The sequence below is a fragment of the Branchiostoma floridae genome, chromosome 1, assembly GCF_000003815.2.
Source record: "Branchiostoma floridae strain S238N-H82 chromosome 1, Bfl_VNyyK, whole genome shotgun sequence".
Classification (NCBI taxonomy): Eukaryota; Metazoa; Chordata; class Leptocardii; order Amphioxiformes; family Branchiostomatidae; genus Branchiostoma; species Branchiostoma floridae.
In genome coordinates, this window is record NC_049979.1 from 9,771,213 (window position 1) to 9,788,668 (window position 17,456).

General features: G+C 43.8%; 1 protein-coding gene across 1 annotated transcript in view; it reads right to left on the reverse strand.

Moving 5' to 3' along the window:
• Positions 1–17,456, reverse strand: part of LOC118426495 (dynein beta chain, flagellar outer arm-like) — a 60,566-nt gene that overhangs the window by 1,757 nt on the left and 41,353 nt on the right. Inside the window, 28 exon segments of the mRNA XM_035835941.1 lie at positions 38–131; positions 776–899; positions 1,267–1,397; positions 1,911–2,113; positions 2,550–2,751; positions 3,272–3,560; positions 4,004–4,257; positions 4,689–4,957; positions 5,452–5,661; positions 6,192–6,369; positions 6,628–6,734; positions 7,151–7,351; positions 7,729–7,977; positions 8,377–8,697; positions 8,908–8,977; positions 9,326–9,565; positions 10,519–10,722; positions 11,233–11,387; positions 11,844–11,989; positions 12,639–12,811; positions 13,489–13,640; positions 14,061–14,210; positions 14,433–14,532; positions 15,028–15,149; positions 15,568–15,787; positions 16,018–16,143; positions 16,502–16,616; positions 16,950–17,120. Of these exon segments, the coding sequence (XP_035691834.1) occupies positions 38–131; positions 776–899; positions 1,267–1,397; positions 1,911–2,113; positions 2,550–2,751; positions 3,272–3,560; positions 4,004–4,257; positions 4,689–4,957; positions 5,452–5,661; positions 6,192–6,369; positions 6,628–6,734; positions 7,151–7,351; positions 7,729–7,977; positions 8,377–8,697; positions 8,908–8,977; positions 9,326–9,565; positions 10,519–10,722; positions 11,233–11,387; positions 11,844–11,989; positions 12,639–12,811; positions 13,489–13,640; positions 14,061–14,210; positions 14,433–14,532; positions 15,028–15,149; positions 15,568–15,787; positions 16,018–16,143; positions 16,502–16,616; positions 16,950–17,120 (4,976 nt within the window).

Consider the following 17,456-nt stretch of genomic DNA (forward strand, 5'->3'; position numbering starts at 1 on the left):
GAGCCCATTGATGAACAAAGGAAGGAGGAGGACTCACCAGCATCCAGAATGACTGCAGCTCCGGACATGATGAAGTTTTCTGTTGGGGAGGGGCACCTCAGCGGCAGGGTCAGACTGCACACCTGACGGGCCTGCACAACAGATGGGACAGGTCATCATCTTAATCATAGCACAATTTCAGATGTGTTTATAGCTAGATGACTCTCTCTCTCTCTCTCTTAGCAAGATGACTCTCTCTCTCTCTCTCTCTCTCTCTCCCTTAGTCTAACTATTTGACACTAGTCTAACTACTGGGGCACCACAGAAGATCTGGCAACCAGTTTTCTTCACCATTCTTTGTTTTCTATTTTTCTTAGTGTTTCACAAAAAGTGTCATTCTCTACTATTATCCTCCCACCTTTTCGTTGTCTATCTCTCTAACCGGGGACCTATGGTGCATAGGGTGAATGTGCTAACCATTACATCAACCTGTCACCACACTAGAAGACTTAAGTTCATACTTCCAAAATTCAGATGGAGCAAACCGACTCTAATAAATGATTACACAGGATGCACCCTTAAGATTCATCATCTGTCCAATAGCTAGTAGAATGGGTAATTGCATTTTGAACACTGTAAAAACTGTGCAAAACTAACATTACAATATAACATCACGTTAATGTGCCCACCTTGTATCCACCATTGGGTTGATGTACCCACTCATAATATAGCTGCACTTTGAACATTGTACAAAATGCAAAACTAACCTATAACAACATTATGTTGATGTACCCACCTTGTTCATAAAGACAGGACAGTCATAGAGGGTGATGTCCTCCCCACCATCCCTGCCTGGCCCTGGAGCCTCAGATGTCAGCACTGGCTTCACGTACACAGCAGGCAGGGGCGTCAGGCCCATTCTACAGGGGAGGGATGATGCGCAGATAAGATACTGGAGCATTCAAATCTTTTCAAGTCACAAGTCACACTGGTTCATCTCTATCCACGGGTAACCTATGTCCATTGATTCTAAATACAGGGTATTAAGTGATATCAAACTGCAATATTTTCAAAATACCCAGCTTTTGAAAATAACAAGTGCAGGTTACCTCCCAGATAAAGGTGAACTAGCCTTATACACTCCTTGATTTCCAAGGCCCTTATGGTTATTACGTTTCCTTTTAAACAGTCATCATAGTTGAAGATTTGCACTTAATTAAATCAACAGTAAAGCTATCAATCTGACTTAATGAATAAGCTGTGGCTGTGACGTTGCCCTGTACTCACTCAGCCTCTGTGAGACAGCCTGCCTGCCAGTCCCAGGCCGCCCCCTGGATGTACAGACCCTGGATGTACAAGCCTCCCTCCTCCTCCACAACCGCTGTATCATCCCTCACTACCTCACAGCTCAGCGTGATCTGGGGAAACACAGTCATCCATTAAACCATACACTTCACAACAACAGGCCTTGGTGTATGCAGGGCATTAATGTTAGAATGGTTGATATTTAGATATGAAAAGAGAGCACTTCACACACAAAAGTTGGCAGTGACTGGCATTGTCATTTCAATGGTGTCTTTTAGTCATTTTGTTTGCTTCAACCTTTATCTGTTCATGAGAAGCTCAAATCAGCCTGTAGGCCGCTTCAGGTAAGATACATGGAGACCTATGAAATGCCAAATCTACTGCAAGTACAAACTTCAAGGCTGAAATGTAATGGAAAAGGAGGATGACAGGTATGTAGCTTGTCCTTGGTGCTGAACCGCTATCCACTGAGGACTAGGTGCCCTCAAGACTAGAACAAGAAGAATTCCTGTTAAAAAAAAGCCAGAAAGCTATAGCATTAACATCTTTTGTTCATAGGGCAGTTGCTACAAGGCCTCAAGAATGAAGCGGAACTCCAGCTCATGTTGCACAGATTTCAGACTGACCTTGCTGACAGGCACCTCCAGCTGTACTGCCTTCTCCTGCCGGAGGGCTGTGAAGAGTGCCGCCGGGTTGACCAGCCCTCCCAGCCACACCGAGGTCAGCTGGCCGTGGGACAGCTGCGGCTGGGACGTGGGTCTGTCTGGCTCCTTGGACACTATCCCATGCTTCACCCAGTCATGGAACTGCTTGTACCTCTCCTGGAGGTCTGGGGGAGGAATGAATGAGGGGACCAGGGGTGAGTAATACATCTCCCAAAGGGCTGACAACACGTCCCCATATACGTAAAAAAAAATTGCCAGTTACAGTAAGGAAACTTGATGCCGTCATATGCTACCAGGCTAGTCTAATTCTTTATTTATAGGCCACTCATGCTGCAGTATAAGAAATAGTATGATTGTCCCAAAACCCTTGGATGGGGAGACAATATGGATGGGGACACCACAACCAAAGTCTGTTTTCCTTCTTAGTAAAGATTTGGAGTTATCCATCATATCAACTAAAAATGATAACTGAACTAGTTAGTAAATTCTGATGTCTTTGAAGCTGACATGCATGCGATTGAAGTTGATGATCACATTATAAGTTAATCTATCAGTGTAACTGCAAGACTCTCTTTACTATAGATGTGAAAGCTGGCTCACCTGCCAGCCAGGACAGGATGGTGTGTGAGGAGGGCCGACATCGGGGGTGCGTCCATGACACGGGAACCTCCTCCGACTGCAGGGCCTCCGCCAGCTGGGTCAGGGATGCTGGGATAGCATTGGTGCCTCCCAGCATGCACTGGTCCAGGTTGTGCAGTGACTGGCGCACGTGGCACAGCAACAGGTTCAACCAATGGCACTCCTGCAGGGTTAGGAGGAGACGTAGAAAGTCATCAACACAGGTGTCAAAACTATTCCTTTGCTATACTGGCAGCACCAGAAACAACTTCATCCGGTAGGTGAATCATAGTTTTATATCATGGCATGGAAAACATACACACTCTGATTAAGGCAGTGAAACCGGATGCAGAGAGCCTAAATGTTAGCAGGATATACCGCACTGTACTGTATATCTTATGGTTGTGAAATAAGTACCCTATATTTCTTAAGCTGGTGCAAGACCTGTGATTCTTACTATACAGCTGTACTTCGAAAAAAATGCTTGCCATGCATAGTATACTTTCTGATGTCTATTGTTAACAGTCCTTGTAACTAAATGCTTTGTGCTAGCATGACACATGAAACAACTGAGTTTTTCTCCTGTCTTCTTTACTATAATAGTATAATGGGTCAGACGAAGCATAATCTTGACAGCTGAAAGTGCAATGTACATGTAGCTTTACTACGGCTCGTTTTTACAACCACTGGTTACAATAACTTACCTGCAGCAGGATGAATCCCAGAGACTCTGGCATCTCCTCGGGCGGCACGGTGGCCACACTGACCATGGAGGGGCGGTGGTACTGGAAGGAGAAGGAGCTGGAGTCCACCTGGGCAGGGAGCCGACCCAGCTCTAGCAAGGGGGGCAGGCCGTCCACGCACAGGTCGATGGCAAACCTCAGCCGCTGGACGTCCAGGGACACTTCTTTGGACACGATGGACTTGCTGGGGTACGGGCCGCACTGGGTGTGGGTCAGCAGCTGGTCCAGGTGGGCCACGTACACAGAAGAGCTGCAGCACAGAAATAAGTTTTATTGTAAGTCAGGTGTCAAATTTCAGGTATGCTCACAATAGTGTAAATTTTGAAATATCACAATACATTTGTAGTTTCATGTTTGCAGTGACACTATGACACAGTGACACTGTGTGCCAACTCTAAATTGTGAAATTGAGAAGTCATTTTACTTTGCCTGCCTTGTCCCCTATCACTTAATTGAATTTGCAGTATTCAGAAGGATACAACATTGACATCTGCCAAGGATCTCATTCAGCTTTAACCGCAAGAAGGTTTTAAAGAGGACAAAAGTACATTATTTGAGCTTATTGGAGACACTTTTGTCAAGAGATTCTCTAAGAATCTTCCAATATCAAGAAAGTGAATAAATGCTTCAAATTGCCAGCATCCTTTGCTGTACATCTCCATCAGAGACCTGGCTTCATCAGAGCCAGCTCACCTGGCTTCGTTCCAGTCCCTGTCCACGCTCTCATCCAGCAGCAGAGCCTCCGTCGCGCTGTGGTCCGACTCGAAACACGACTCGAACCAGCGGGCGTACTCGGAGGGGTCCACGTTGGCGGCAGGGGTTGGGATGGGCACGCTCCCCAGCATCAGGCGCCCCGATTGGTTGGTGATGAGGTACAGGATTTCGTGCAGGACAGTGGTGGTGTACTGACGGTCCCAGTCAGTTCCCATGATGTTTCCGTACACCATCTGAGGACAGGGATGGACAGAAAATTTACAACAGGGTTGACGGGAAAATTTTCAAAACATTGTAACATTTATGAGATGGTTGGTTATGTCAATCAGATGCGAGTAAAGAATGGAAGAAAATTACTGCCACATTATGTGGGTTACTATTTTTGACTTCAAAGTTGAACCATAAAGATTTCTGAAAAAGATAGTATGATGTACAATTTTTGATCTGATGCACTTAAAATAAAATTTGAGTACCGGTAGTTCAGCAGACATGTAATGCATGTAGTTACTTCTGATTAAGCAAGAAATAGTATCTCTTGATATTTCTGTTTTCCTGCTTTCATGGGATGGCATATCTTGTTGCGAACCAATCACACTTGAATGAGACTGGGGAAGCTTCCCTCACATACTGTAACCTGTAGTCAATCCAATCACAGGCATCTCACCTCAGCCAAAGCTTTACAAGCCTCGTCCACTGTTGGTTCTTCCCCTCCCTCGTTCAGAGCCTTTCCCACCAGTATGTCTATCCCCTGCCGCAGCTGCACACCACTGAGAGGGTACTGCAGGCTCAGGCCGCGGGTTCCGTACAGCTGCCGTGCCAGCAGCACGCCTTGCACCACGCACAGACCGAACACCATGTTGCGGATGTTGTTGGACTTGTCTCGCAGCTTGTCCCAGGACTGGGCTGGCACACTGCTCAGGGCAGCACCAATAGCTGCAACAAGTAACAAATCAAAGGTGTTGATAGTTCTCTTTGTGCCAATGAAATTATATAAAACCTGCTTGTAATGTAAATCAAAATGCCAGTGACTTATGACTGTTTTCTTCACACTCTACATTGAATAGAAAAAGGGATCATCTTCTGCCAGTGGAGTGGAATTTGACTAGTCACTTGTATATTCTGTACTTCAGACTCAGTTGGATTGGACAGAGATCTAGAGGTCAACCACCGAGGACCTAGCCTAGGTACCATGCGTGTAGTAGCACACTCCTATTTTATGTTCGTTTCTGCTACCAATCCAGAGACCTGCACATTCAAACCATTTGGTGGTAACGTAAGTTAATGAGTGAATTAAGCAATGGGTTCTAGAGCTCTCGTTTGATGACTTGCGTTCAGCAGACAATGACTGCAATGACCAAGTGATCCTTATACAAAGGTGGTCACTGGTGCAGACTTGACTGCAATCTACATGGTACAAACCAACCAACCTTTTTTCAGCATGCCCTGAGGCGACCCATGTGCCAGCAGTGCCGGCCCCTGTGCCTCCTGCCCCCCCAGCAGGTGGGGACCGATGACGTCCCAGGCCACCTTGTGCAGGGAGTTCAGCAGGTCCTCTGGGATGGTGGCGCTGGGTTCTGATGTCAGCCACACCTGGAAGGACGACCTACCGCCATCCTGGGCAGATCTGTCCTTCAAACCTGTGAGAGTAAAGGGTAAGTAGTATTTAGCAAAGCAGTGTTTAGAAATGAGTACTTGGGTACTCTATTTTAAATCTTATAAAAACAACTATAAACTTTAGCAGACATTGATAAAACTTCCCTCATACTTGACCGGAGACACCAGACACACATGTTTTCCAATTTCTCTGCTTTGGAGACAAACCTTTTTATTATCTTTTTAATGAAAGACAAATAAAAACTGACAATTTGGTATAGTAACTGTTGCTTTCACAGAAATAAAAAACAAAAAAACAAACAAACAGTAATAAAATATGTTCTAGATCTATTTCTTGCAGCTAGATATTGCAGCACAGTCAAGAATACATTCTATTAAATGATATCTTTCATTGTGGCAATTGTTTTTTGTACGTACGCTTGGCATGTGCACAAGATTTTCAGTGACCAGGCCAATGATTAAACCCAGAGATGATAGTCCTTCTCAGTAATGAGAGACAAACTCATTTTCAAGTAGAAGAATTCCTTACAAGACAACAGACAGCCTGACCAACCTGTGGCAGTATGGCTGACCCTGGCCAGGTGCAGCTTCAGCTCATGTAGGAACTGTGGAGAGGCCAGGTGGATGTCCTCGATGATGACCCAGCCGTCGTTGTTATGGGCAGTGTCGATGGCCACGTCCACACGGGACTCACAACCGTCCCCTACCGCTACATGCTCAACAGGGATGCCCTGTAACAAAAGGGTTTGGGTACATTGCACCATTATTGTCTAACTTTTAAAGAAAGGACAAAGCAGAAGATCATTGGTCAATGAAGATTAATGCTGTTAGACATCCAGGTAATAAGATACAGCAGTCACTTATGAAAGCTAATGGATCCTATCTTAGATGCAATCAATTTCCTAAATCATATTCAGTTGCTTGAGCATTTGGCATACAGGATGATTGCATCTAGTATTAAATCAAGCAATAACAAGTTTTCCACAGACCTTTGCCAGACTCTTCAGCACCTCCACAGGGTGTTTCTTGATGTCGATGGCTGCAATGTTAGGCTGACTGGAGCTGTTTAGGCTGGGTGACAGCAACACCAGAACACCTGTGTGTGTGTGTGGGGGGGATCATTTCATTGGTCATTACACGTATTGCCTTAAAGCACCCGCCACACTACTTGAACAGAGTAGCTAGAGTTCCTTCCCAGTGTGAGTGGATCAAAGCCATTCTGGCATAAATGGGGCCTAAATGGGAATTTCCTGCTTTGCCTATTGAGTCAGTTAGTTGAGCTTGCCTAAGCTTCATGTCTCTGACTTAGGGAGCAGAGATGCTGCTACAGTGACGGTTAGTTCAGTGCCCAGAAGTGGTCAATACAATTCTTGACAAAGATTAATACAAAGTTGCTGAAAAAGGTGTAGGTGATGGAGCGAAAAAAAGCAGGAGAAGAAGAAGTGAAGGAGGGGAAAGAGGGAGAAAATGAAACATTTCTAAGCCCATCTGATATGGAAGATTGGCACTCACCAATGTGTGAATCTCCAGCAGTGTCCAGAATTGTTTCCAGGTTGGGCGTGGTCTTGTTGCCTAGCACCCCGGGCATGTGCTTCTGTACGTACTTGGCCATGGCAAAGGGCAGCCTGTCTGGTCGCAGGCAGCGTATGATGAGCAGCTGGTGGAAATCTGTCATGGGTCCCATGTCAGGGCTGCCAGGGCCAGTATCAGCTCCTAAAGGGTTGTCAAAGATTTCTTAGGACTTACTCTGTTGTAACGCACTATTATTAAGGTTTGAGTAAGAGCCCAGTTGCATTCATCGTACCGCTGCATTCTTGGGCATCCTTACGACAAATAGGACTTTTGGTCCTTCTTGGTAGTTACATTACTTCTGTCACAGCCTACTTGAAAAATCTATTATCCAAATAGTTCAACTGCATACAAGGAAATTGAATATGTTGTTACTGGTAGAATCACAGCAAGAGGCCTTGATAACTTAATACGGTTAGTAACTCTCCAGGTTACTGACTTGGTGTGTGTCTGTTGCTAGAAGCAAAGAAGCTATCTAATTGGCAACACTCAAGACTAGAAAAAGTAATTAAAAGCAGTACCTTGTTCCTCCTGCTCTGTTGGTGGTCTATAAGGAAGCCTCTCTTCCTCAGGTGCAAGGGACATGTACCATCTCTCCCAGTCATCGGTATCCTCAGCAACATGCTTACACAGGCTGTCCAAAGGACCAGGCAGCACAGACATGGCCATCAGGTCCTCAAACTTGTCCTGTGGGACCCAGTCAGGTATGGGCGCCTCGCAGTCAAAGTCCTCCAGTGACAGGGGCAGGCCTCCACCCAGGCCGGGGTTTCCTGTGTACAAGTGTATGTCAGAGGAAGACAAATTTAGAGTGTGGTAAACAAACAAAAAAAATCTCCAGCCTTACAGAAGAACTTAAGTGACTTTCATAAAGTCTTGTACAAGAACTGACTGATACACAAAGGTAAATGACATTGACATAGTAATTTAAAGATGTATGAGTACCTTACATGTACAAATATTAAGACCTTTCCTGAAATGTTAGATCTGTACTATTGATGTGGAGGCAGGACATTGATGCTGATGCAAGTTCAACTGGTTACACATGGGATTAGCTGACAGAGAGGGCACAGGACTGCATTTTGGATGGAGGGATCTGGTCTATGGCCAATTTACCAGGTTTGGCAGTAGACCTATTCTAACCATTTTTACCAACCCCGTGTTACACCTACCTTGGAGTAGCAGACTCAGTTCCTCCTCAGCAAACTCCTCCCCTTCCAGCTGCATGTGGAGACACAGCATGGTGGCGAACAGCAGACGATGTTCGGGGTACAGAGACTGACTCACGCTGTCATACACCATCTGTGTCAGCCCATCTACAAGCATCTTGGTCTGGTTGACAGACATGCTGTCAAATGACACGCCCTGTGTCGGGACTTCGGGAGCTTCTGGAAGGACCAGCTCTTCGCTTTTGGGGCGGGAGCTTTCCGCAGAAGTTTCTGTTTCTCCCTCTCCATTCTCCTGCTGTTTGGTACTACCAGCCAGAGATACACCTGCAGGTATTACATATGTAGCATTGGTCAATGTGCTGCCTTAGAAAATAATTCACTGGCATTCCCAGTATTTGATATTTTGAGCACTAAATTCTATAGAATCAACATTGACAGGGACATTTGTAGAGTTCTTTCATTTTGCAATAAAACATAGAATTCTATAACACAAATAGTCAAGAGTTATAAAAATTAACAATGAACTTTTGTTACCTTCCTCTCCCCTCATGGATCTGGGAGACCTTCCATGCCTGCTGTCCTTATCTTGTCTGGGAGAAATGTCCTAAAAGATGAACAAGCAAATTTTTAACAATACTGGTATGTGACCCGGCATTTGACATCAAGAAACTGCTACATCAAGATGACACATATGAGAACATAAGAAAAGGACTGTCTGCCACCTGATTTCTTAGAATTTGGATACAAAGGCATAAGAGTTGCAAAAAGCAGGCATACTAAAACGCATGCAAGGCAAAAAGACAGCAAAATTAACACCTAAAATTAGAATCATCAAACACAGAGGAACTTTGCCATCTCAAAACTCTGGTCAGAGAAATGCTTGTAAATGGATAAAAATGTAAAAACCACCCACACCAAACCCCCTCTGTACCAACACATAACCATGCCTTACTTTGCTGGCACTGCCTGCTGGCTCCTCCTCCTCCTCATCCTCCTCTACATCCTCCCCTACAGCCTTGTCAAACAGGCCGAGGAAGAAAGTCTTGGAGAACTTGTACTCCCTCTGCACCATCTCCAGACTGCGCAGGAGGGAGAAGAGCAGAGCACCCCGCTCTGCCACAGGAGCCAGCTCCTCCCGCAGGGCCTGGACATCCTCCAGCACCTGCTCAGCCTGCTGCAGCCGCTGGTAAACCTAAGGTAACAGAGGAGAGCCCTTAAGCTTGTAGATTAAAGTGTGTCTTCATAAATTAAAAGTGTACCTTCATAAGGAACCAGAAGAAAAGCTGGGGAATAAATTGTTCATAATTAAGTGCCCAGTGGTGATATAATATCAAAAGAAATTAATCTGACAAGGAAATAATTTACTCCACAAGCATCAATGACATACCAAACAATCCATGAACAAGAGATGGGGACTATTTCTGTTAATCACCATCTTCAAGCTCATCACCAATAATATTATTAGATACATTGGTAAGTTCTGCTTGAATAGATTGATAATGTCAGAATTCATGCAACAAAAGTATAATAATGTAATATAAATGTCTTACTGATGTCTATCAATGGACAAGTTTAGACCAGGCTTTATTTAACTGTTTGCTACTTCATGAGGAATTTAACAAGTTATTGATATAATCTCATGATGCATTACAATGTTTCGTGCAGGCAGATATACATCCTACCATATCAGAATTTCTAAGAAGCAAAATAATTGTCTGCTATTTTGGCTGCTGTTGCTATCTAGCATATAGGTACAGGTGTAGTGTGCGAATAGAACAGCATACATTAAATAGAGAAGTGTACTACAAAACAAAGTTACTATTCTACACATAGAAACATGCAATATGTAGTATGACTGCAGGAGACCCTACCTACTAGATTACGCTCTAAGCAGCTCTACACTTGGGCTACACTGTAGACATCTACACTTGGACTACTCTATAAGCAGCACTATAGTTGGACTACAATGTAGGCAGCTCTACACTTGGACTATGCTGTAGACAGCTCTACACTTAGACTATGCAGTAGTTAACTCTACTTTTGGACTGCACTGTAAGCAGCACTAGCTACGCTTGGACTAAACTGTAGGCAGCGGAGGCTTCAGGTAATGTTCCACCATCGCCTCGGGGTGGGATGAAACACTACCTGTTGCTTCTGCTGCACCACTTTGGTCACAAACTCCGTGCTGTCCCAGATGTCGTCCGACTCCCCCTCCAGCAGCCGCTGGGCCAGCCGCTTGGCCAGGCTCTTCAGGGCCACCCGGTACTCCCGGATGGCCAGGAGAGCCAGCTTCTGCTCCTGGTACAGGTCACGTCGGACACGGGCAAAGGTGCGGGACAGCAGGTCCTCCTGAAAATCATGGATGTCAAAGTTGTACTGATACATTGATTGCTGTTTGAGCAGAAAATATGAATATCACACTTTTTTTTACATTATAACACTTAAATGATCATATCCACCTACATAACTGCAAAACTTAACTTTACAAGGCGAAGCAATTGGTTGATCAGCACCAAGGACAAATACAACTGTCCTAAATCCATTCATCTGAAGATCTTTTGCAGTATACCTGACTCTAAATCAGCTTAATCTGCTAATAATGGTCTATGAAGTATCCAGTCAAGTGAAAATTCAGCCTACTGAAAACCTTTCATTGGTTGTGACAGGAAAGACAGGGAAATTCCCTCTAGCTCTTACAATGAACAGTAGCCCATGGCTTAATTAACAAATGTTACCCAGTTCAGTAGTATGCATTTCAAGTGAGCAACAACAGCTGGGATTTTGATCTCCCAACCTCTTGGTCCTGTGGCAGGACAACTAACCACTGTATGACACACTCCAAGTGATGTTAGCCCTCACCTGCAGTGTTTCTGATGACGTTGTATAGCTGATGAGGGCAGTGGTGGAGGCTATCTCAGCATCCAGCTGTGGCCGTGTGACCAGGGAGGACAGGTACAGGTTGAAGGATGGTGGGCTCTGTAACCTCCGCCCACAGTACTGGATAATGTAGGGCTCTGCAGCGAGTGGGACACAGGATAAAGATATTGTGTTAATTAGTTATGTTTGTGAAGGATAGGCATCCAGGAATGAATACAACATTTTTTTAAAATTGAATCTAAAAGTAGATTAAGGTTTCTGTGAATTTACAAACATTTTAGATGCTGGCTGGCATATTTATCAATCAATAATTAAAAAATAAATATTTCTTCCTTTTACCACCAAAGAAAGATGCCAGACAACATCTGAAGTGTCTGACTGTATATAAATTCACAGGAGCCTTGTTCAGTGTATAGATTGAATTAGAAATATATTGTGCTCAGTTGTCTTTGTGACACTTGCTGCACATCCTTAACATGGTTAAGTGCTTGAGCTAGCAACAGACTACTGTAAATTCATTCAAGATTGAGAGATAATTTTGCAGTAGGAAGAAAAGCATGTGAGGTGAGCACAGAGTAACCAAGACTCCTCACCCTCTGGCTCCTCCACATCCATGTGGTTCTGCAGGTAGATGAGAGGAGTCAGCATACTCTCCACATGTTCTGTACAGTTCTGCAGCAGTAGGGACAGGCCTGTCACTAGGGCTCGCTCTATCAGCACCAGCACTGCAGGGTCCATTCTGAGCAGGGGACAAAGATGCATCATTTTCATAAGGATTTGCCCACATGCTGTTTTAGTTTTTTGGCATACAGTGCATCTGTAGCCTCTGTTGTGACTTGCAATTTTTCTCTTAAAAACCTCTCTCATTGCCTGATGTATAAATGCAATACAAGAGTTTGATTTATGAACACTCTAGACCCTTCTTTCCACGTTTGCAGCTCTCAAAGTCATGCATCATCAAAATAGCAATGTTTGATGGAGTCTTCTTTCCCGCATGCTATTTCTTGGCATACAGCGCATCTGTATTCTCTCTTGTGACTTGTAATTTATCTCTTAAGATCCTCTCTCATTTCCTGACATATCAATGCAATACAAGAGTTCTTGAGTTTATGAACACTCAGGACCCTTCTTTGCACTTATCTCTTAAAGTCATGCATCATCAAATTGACAATGTTTGATGGACTTTTCTTAACAGGCTTTATTAATACCTTAAAATCACACAGTAACCAACTTAAGTCACAAGTAAATATTGATTCCCTGTAATTTACTTTGAATTTGATTGATTGATTGATTGTTTTTGCATCCCATCCCTTGGAAATCAATAACACGGACTAAATGAAACAACCCAAATAACTTCAAGATGAAGAAATAAAGAACATCTGCCTTACCTCCTCTGCATGTCCACAGAGACCAGCTCCCTGCCCTGTTTCTTCATGACCTTCTTCAGCCACCTGACGGCGTCCCCGTGGGGGTCGATCAGGAAGGGCGGGCGGTTCCAGGACGACACCAGGATGGCCATGTTCTCAATCTGATGGGGGCTGAAGCCTTGGGTGTTCCACTCCTGTTGGTGTAAAGACATGGTGTCAAACATCAGCACTTGGGAGTTGTACATGTATACATGTATAGACTTTGGCTTTTACACCTACCTACTAGTACATACACTTGAACCTTGGTACATTGTAACATGCTTTCCTATTCCGAAAATAATTTCATCAGGTTGGTAGATCATAGGACATAAGAATTTTCTTTTACACAACCAGTTTTTCTCACCTGCTGACGTTTGGGATAGTGTTCTTCTCGCCGCAAAAGCGCCGCCTACATCGGCTACATATAGCGGCAAGAAGCAGAACTCCAGTTAGAAGCTCTAAGGAAGATGTCTGACAGACATCAAAACGTCAGTAGGTGAGAAAAACTGGTTGTGTAAAAGAAAATTCCTTTGTCCTATGCTTTCCTATTGCTCATTAAGACACCCAGTTTGCAATATTTCATTCTTCACAGTGCAGAGAACTCTTCAACCAGTGGTGGCTAACTATTGATGATTTCTCCAAAACTGCCATAATGTTCAAGAAAGCTGATAAAAGCATGTTCAAGCCCAGATGTTCCTCCTCCTTCTCATAGTCATAATGACATAAATCTACCAGGAACATTCTATGCCACAGTGACATCTCACAATGGCAACAAATGTCAGCTTCATTGTCATATCTTAAAGGGTTCAGCTTCAGGGCCGCAGAGTCTTACCTGTAACTGTTTGCCTCCCACCAGCAGCTTGACCAGGGCTCCCATGTACTTGTTGTACTCCGGCTTGCTGATTACCGGCATGTTCTCCACTGTGTACCCAACAAACCCTTCTGCACTGGCATGGCTGCTCACCTCACTCTCATTCTCACCACCTGCAGCACAAACATTACAGCATGAATCTGTCCTAATATGTCATTATATGCACAAACTTTGTTACATATACACACAACTGGAATGCACATATTGGACATATATCAGACAAAGGCAAATAAAACTTATAGGCAATTTCATTTGTCATCAAGAAATGATCTCGTCTTTAGAAATAGCCAATGACCAAGACATTTTTTAAAAATGAAATAAATGTCTTCTTCACAATTACTTCTTACTCACTTGCTCATTCACTATAAGATTTATTGTATGTTCTTCTGTCCTGGTAAGGTTAGACATACATATATTCCTTACAAACCTGCATTCCCCCCAACTACATTAAAATTAACGCATGTTGTGGTGCATTGACATCAAAAAGCTCTCGAATGGTCTGCAGTCTATGCTGCACAAGAAACAACACCTACCATTGCCCTCTGCTGGTTCACTCTCGTACTGCATGTCTGCCTCCTGGGTCCCCTCTGCTCCCATCTCTGTCTGGGGATTCTCAGTACCAGCCTCTGTGGCAGGAACCTCCGTCTCCTCCTCTGTACCGCTCTTGTCATTGTCAGGGCCAGCTGGAAGGGGAAAGTACCATTGCAGAAATCTGGTATGACTTCAACACATGCTACACCAAGTTAAGCACAGACTGGAGTCTTAACATTCATACAAATACATGCAGCATTGTGGTCAGTTTAACTTGTACTAAATATGATTGACCCTCCATCAGAATAACATCAGTAGTCTTAATACTTCGGTGAAAATGGACGTATTGTAATCAGTTGGTGGAAGGAACTCACCAGTCTCCTCAAAGTGCACCTTCTCCTCAGCCCCGTCTCCTTCAGTGCGCTGCTCTCTATCCGCACTTTTGGCTGTGCTCATCTCCTGTGGTGCTGTAGCCTGTGGTGAGGTAACCACACTTCAGCATTATCATGATTTCAACTTGATGAGGATCTGAAGACCGACTGAAAGCTTGTTGGTAAACACTTTACTTTGTGTCTAGAAATAACAATTTAAAATCTTGTTAATTACCATCACAGAACTTTCATTGGAACTTACCGGTTGTGACAGGAAAGACAGTACATATATACAGGTTAACTTTTCCAGGGAAACTCTCCCTAGCTCTTACAATGAACAGTGGACATGGCTTCTGAAGACCGACTGAAAGCTTGTTGGTAAACACTTTACTTTGTGTATAGAAATAACCATTCAAAATCTTCACAATGTTAATTGCCATCACAGATGAACTTTCATTGGAATTTACCATTATCACAATGTAATTGCCCCCTCAAACAATCACAAACAGTTACACTGCTAATACTCAATTCCAAACTGAAACATACTATATATTCATGTAAGTTCAAGCAACTAAATTCCGTTGTGGGGGACACTTACAAAGAGTTCGCTCTCTGCTTTGGAGGACTCTCCCATGGTGAAGCCATTCTCGGAGTAGTCCCTGATCATGGGACTGCCCGTATCTATAGCCCAGTCAATAACATGGCCTGCATCGGGAGAACAAAATGAAGAATGATCAACGTTTTATCAAATGTTATGGAAGGTGATGAAAAGAAAAGTGATCAAATGACATTATGATATGATCTGCATGTAAGAAAACAACAGAATATTTAATCTTCTTGCGCTAGCCACCCTTCATTATAGTGCAGTGACCTAGGGGGTAGAGTGTTTGCCTTGCATTGAGAAGGTTGGAGGTTTAATTCTTGACCAGGTCACACCACATACAAAGATATGAAAAATGGTTTTCTCTATTTAGCAGTCAGTACTTATAGGAAAGTATATGGGAGTTGAAGACACTCGGTCAGGACTAGTGTCCTACTGTAGTGGCCTACGTGACCTAAGGACTACAGAAAATGAAGTTGGAACACTGCACCAAACCACCAAAAGATGTGGGGAGGACTTTTGAGTTTTTTGACCTACCCTTCATGGGATCCAGGGAGTCGATGACCAACGGTACGCCCCTCTCCTGGAGACAGTGTGGCCAGTGCAGGGTCACCATCATCCTGCGGAACCCGTGGTCGTACGGACCTAGGTAGATGGCAAACGCTGCCGCCATGGCAACGCCTCCAGCGATGCCCACCTCCCGCCTGCCCAGGGAGTTGAAGATCTGTACAAAGTGCTCGTGCTCCTTGGCAAGGATCTGGTAAAAAGTAGGAAGTGATCAGGACTTGTTGTCTTTAAGGATAAGCCATACTAGTTGGCCCCTAAATAGAAATTGTACTGGATTCAAAAATTTTTTCATATAAATATTGTAGTAAAGCAATTTCTTCTGCAGGAATGTGTAAGGTGTATGTTCCTTTTCTCTGTAACCTCCTTTGATCGTACACTTCGTACGTTGTTTAACAATACATTGCACAAAACACTTGTTACCTTCCTGAACCTGGCTGCTGTGTCCAGGTTCCTGTCCATCAGCTCAGTGTTGGCCTCCTGCTCCTTCTTGTCTATAGTGGCCTCCTCAAATCCTTTAGCCAGGTCCTGTAATCTGGTCTCAAGGGCCTGCAAAATGTACAACAAGTCAGATTCTGAAATACTCTGGACAGACAGACAGACACATTGTGTCATTTTTAAATTCCATGAAATTGTCATGACCCTATTAATGATATCAAGCTGATTTGCTCCCTTCAAAGACACTATTATCAACCTGAACGAATGCTTCATGTCATCTTCGACTATATGTCAACTTGCTCTGACACAGAAGAAATTTGAAAAGATTAAGTGAATAAAATGAGGTAGTATAACTGAATGCATTGTTTCAATCAATGCTGGGATATCATGAAATTTCCGTGGTGTAATAGTAAAAGAGATCCCATGTTGGATAGAAACTGAGGCTGAAGGGCCCCATGTGACCTCTGACCTTTCTCTTGGTCTCCAGAGTAGACATCCTGTGCTCGGCCATCTCCACAGCAGCAGCAGTCTGCTCAACCTTGTTGTGCAGCGGCTTCACCTTGGAGATCATCAGTCGGTTGTACCTGCAGGCAAACGACATTTCAGAGTTAAATGAAGGAAAAAATAAAAAACACCGGCATCTTTTATGATTACCAAGTGTACAAAGCTATTCCTAGGGGGATTTCACGGAAATCCAAGATTCCATCCAGTATACACATATAGGTATAAGAAATATTCTCCAATGATTTTCCAATGTTGACATCAAGGCATATATTTCTGGATTGTGTACTACCAGTAGTAAAAAAGACAACTCCGTGATCATGTCTTTTATGGAGTCATTTGTTACTTTGTGATGTCACTTTTTCATGATATCATTTTGGCCACCTTAGACTATAGCTTGCAAAATGTGTACTCACCTGACAACACCCCTGACCCATTTGCACAGGGTAGCCACGGCCACGTTGTTGTCTGCCTTAGCCTGCATGGTTTCTGGTGTGAAGCCTGGTTTCTTCAGGTACTGCTCCACAACCTCTATCGTCTCCTCTGGGAGCTGGTTCTCATCAAACCCTAGCAGCTCCTCACGGAATCTGTGAGGGGGGGGGGGGCACATTTCATATCAATGACTGGAAGTTTAGACTCATAGATTATATGGTAAGTGACAATAGATAAAATGTTCATACTGTTGAAAGGCAATATTTAACTTGTCTTATCTACTAACACACTACACACACACATATACTGTCCGGTTTATCATCTGTTGTTCCCCATCCTGTGGGGGTTAGATCTGCTAACAGCTAAAACAAACATGCCTGCTTGTCTGGAAAAGACTATGATAAACATCAGTTTAGATTAATACACAGAGCGAGGAGCACTTTCTAAATATTCAACACTGATAATAAAAAATCTATCATGTTAACCTTTTA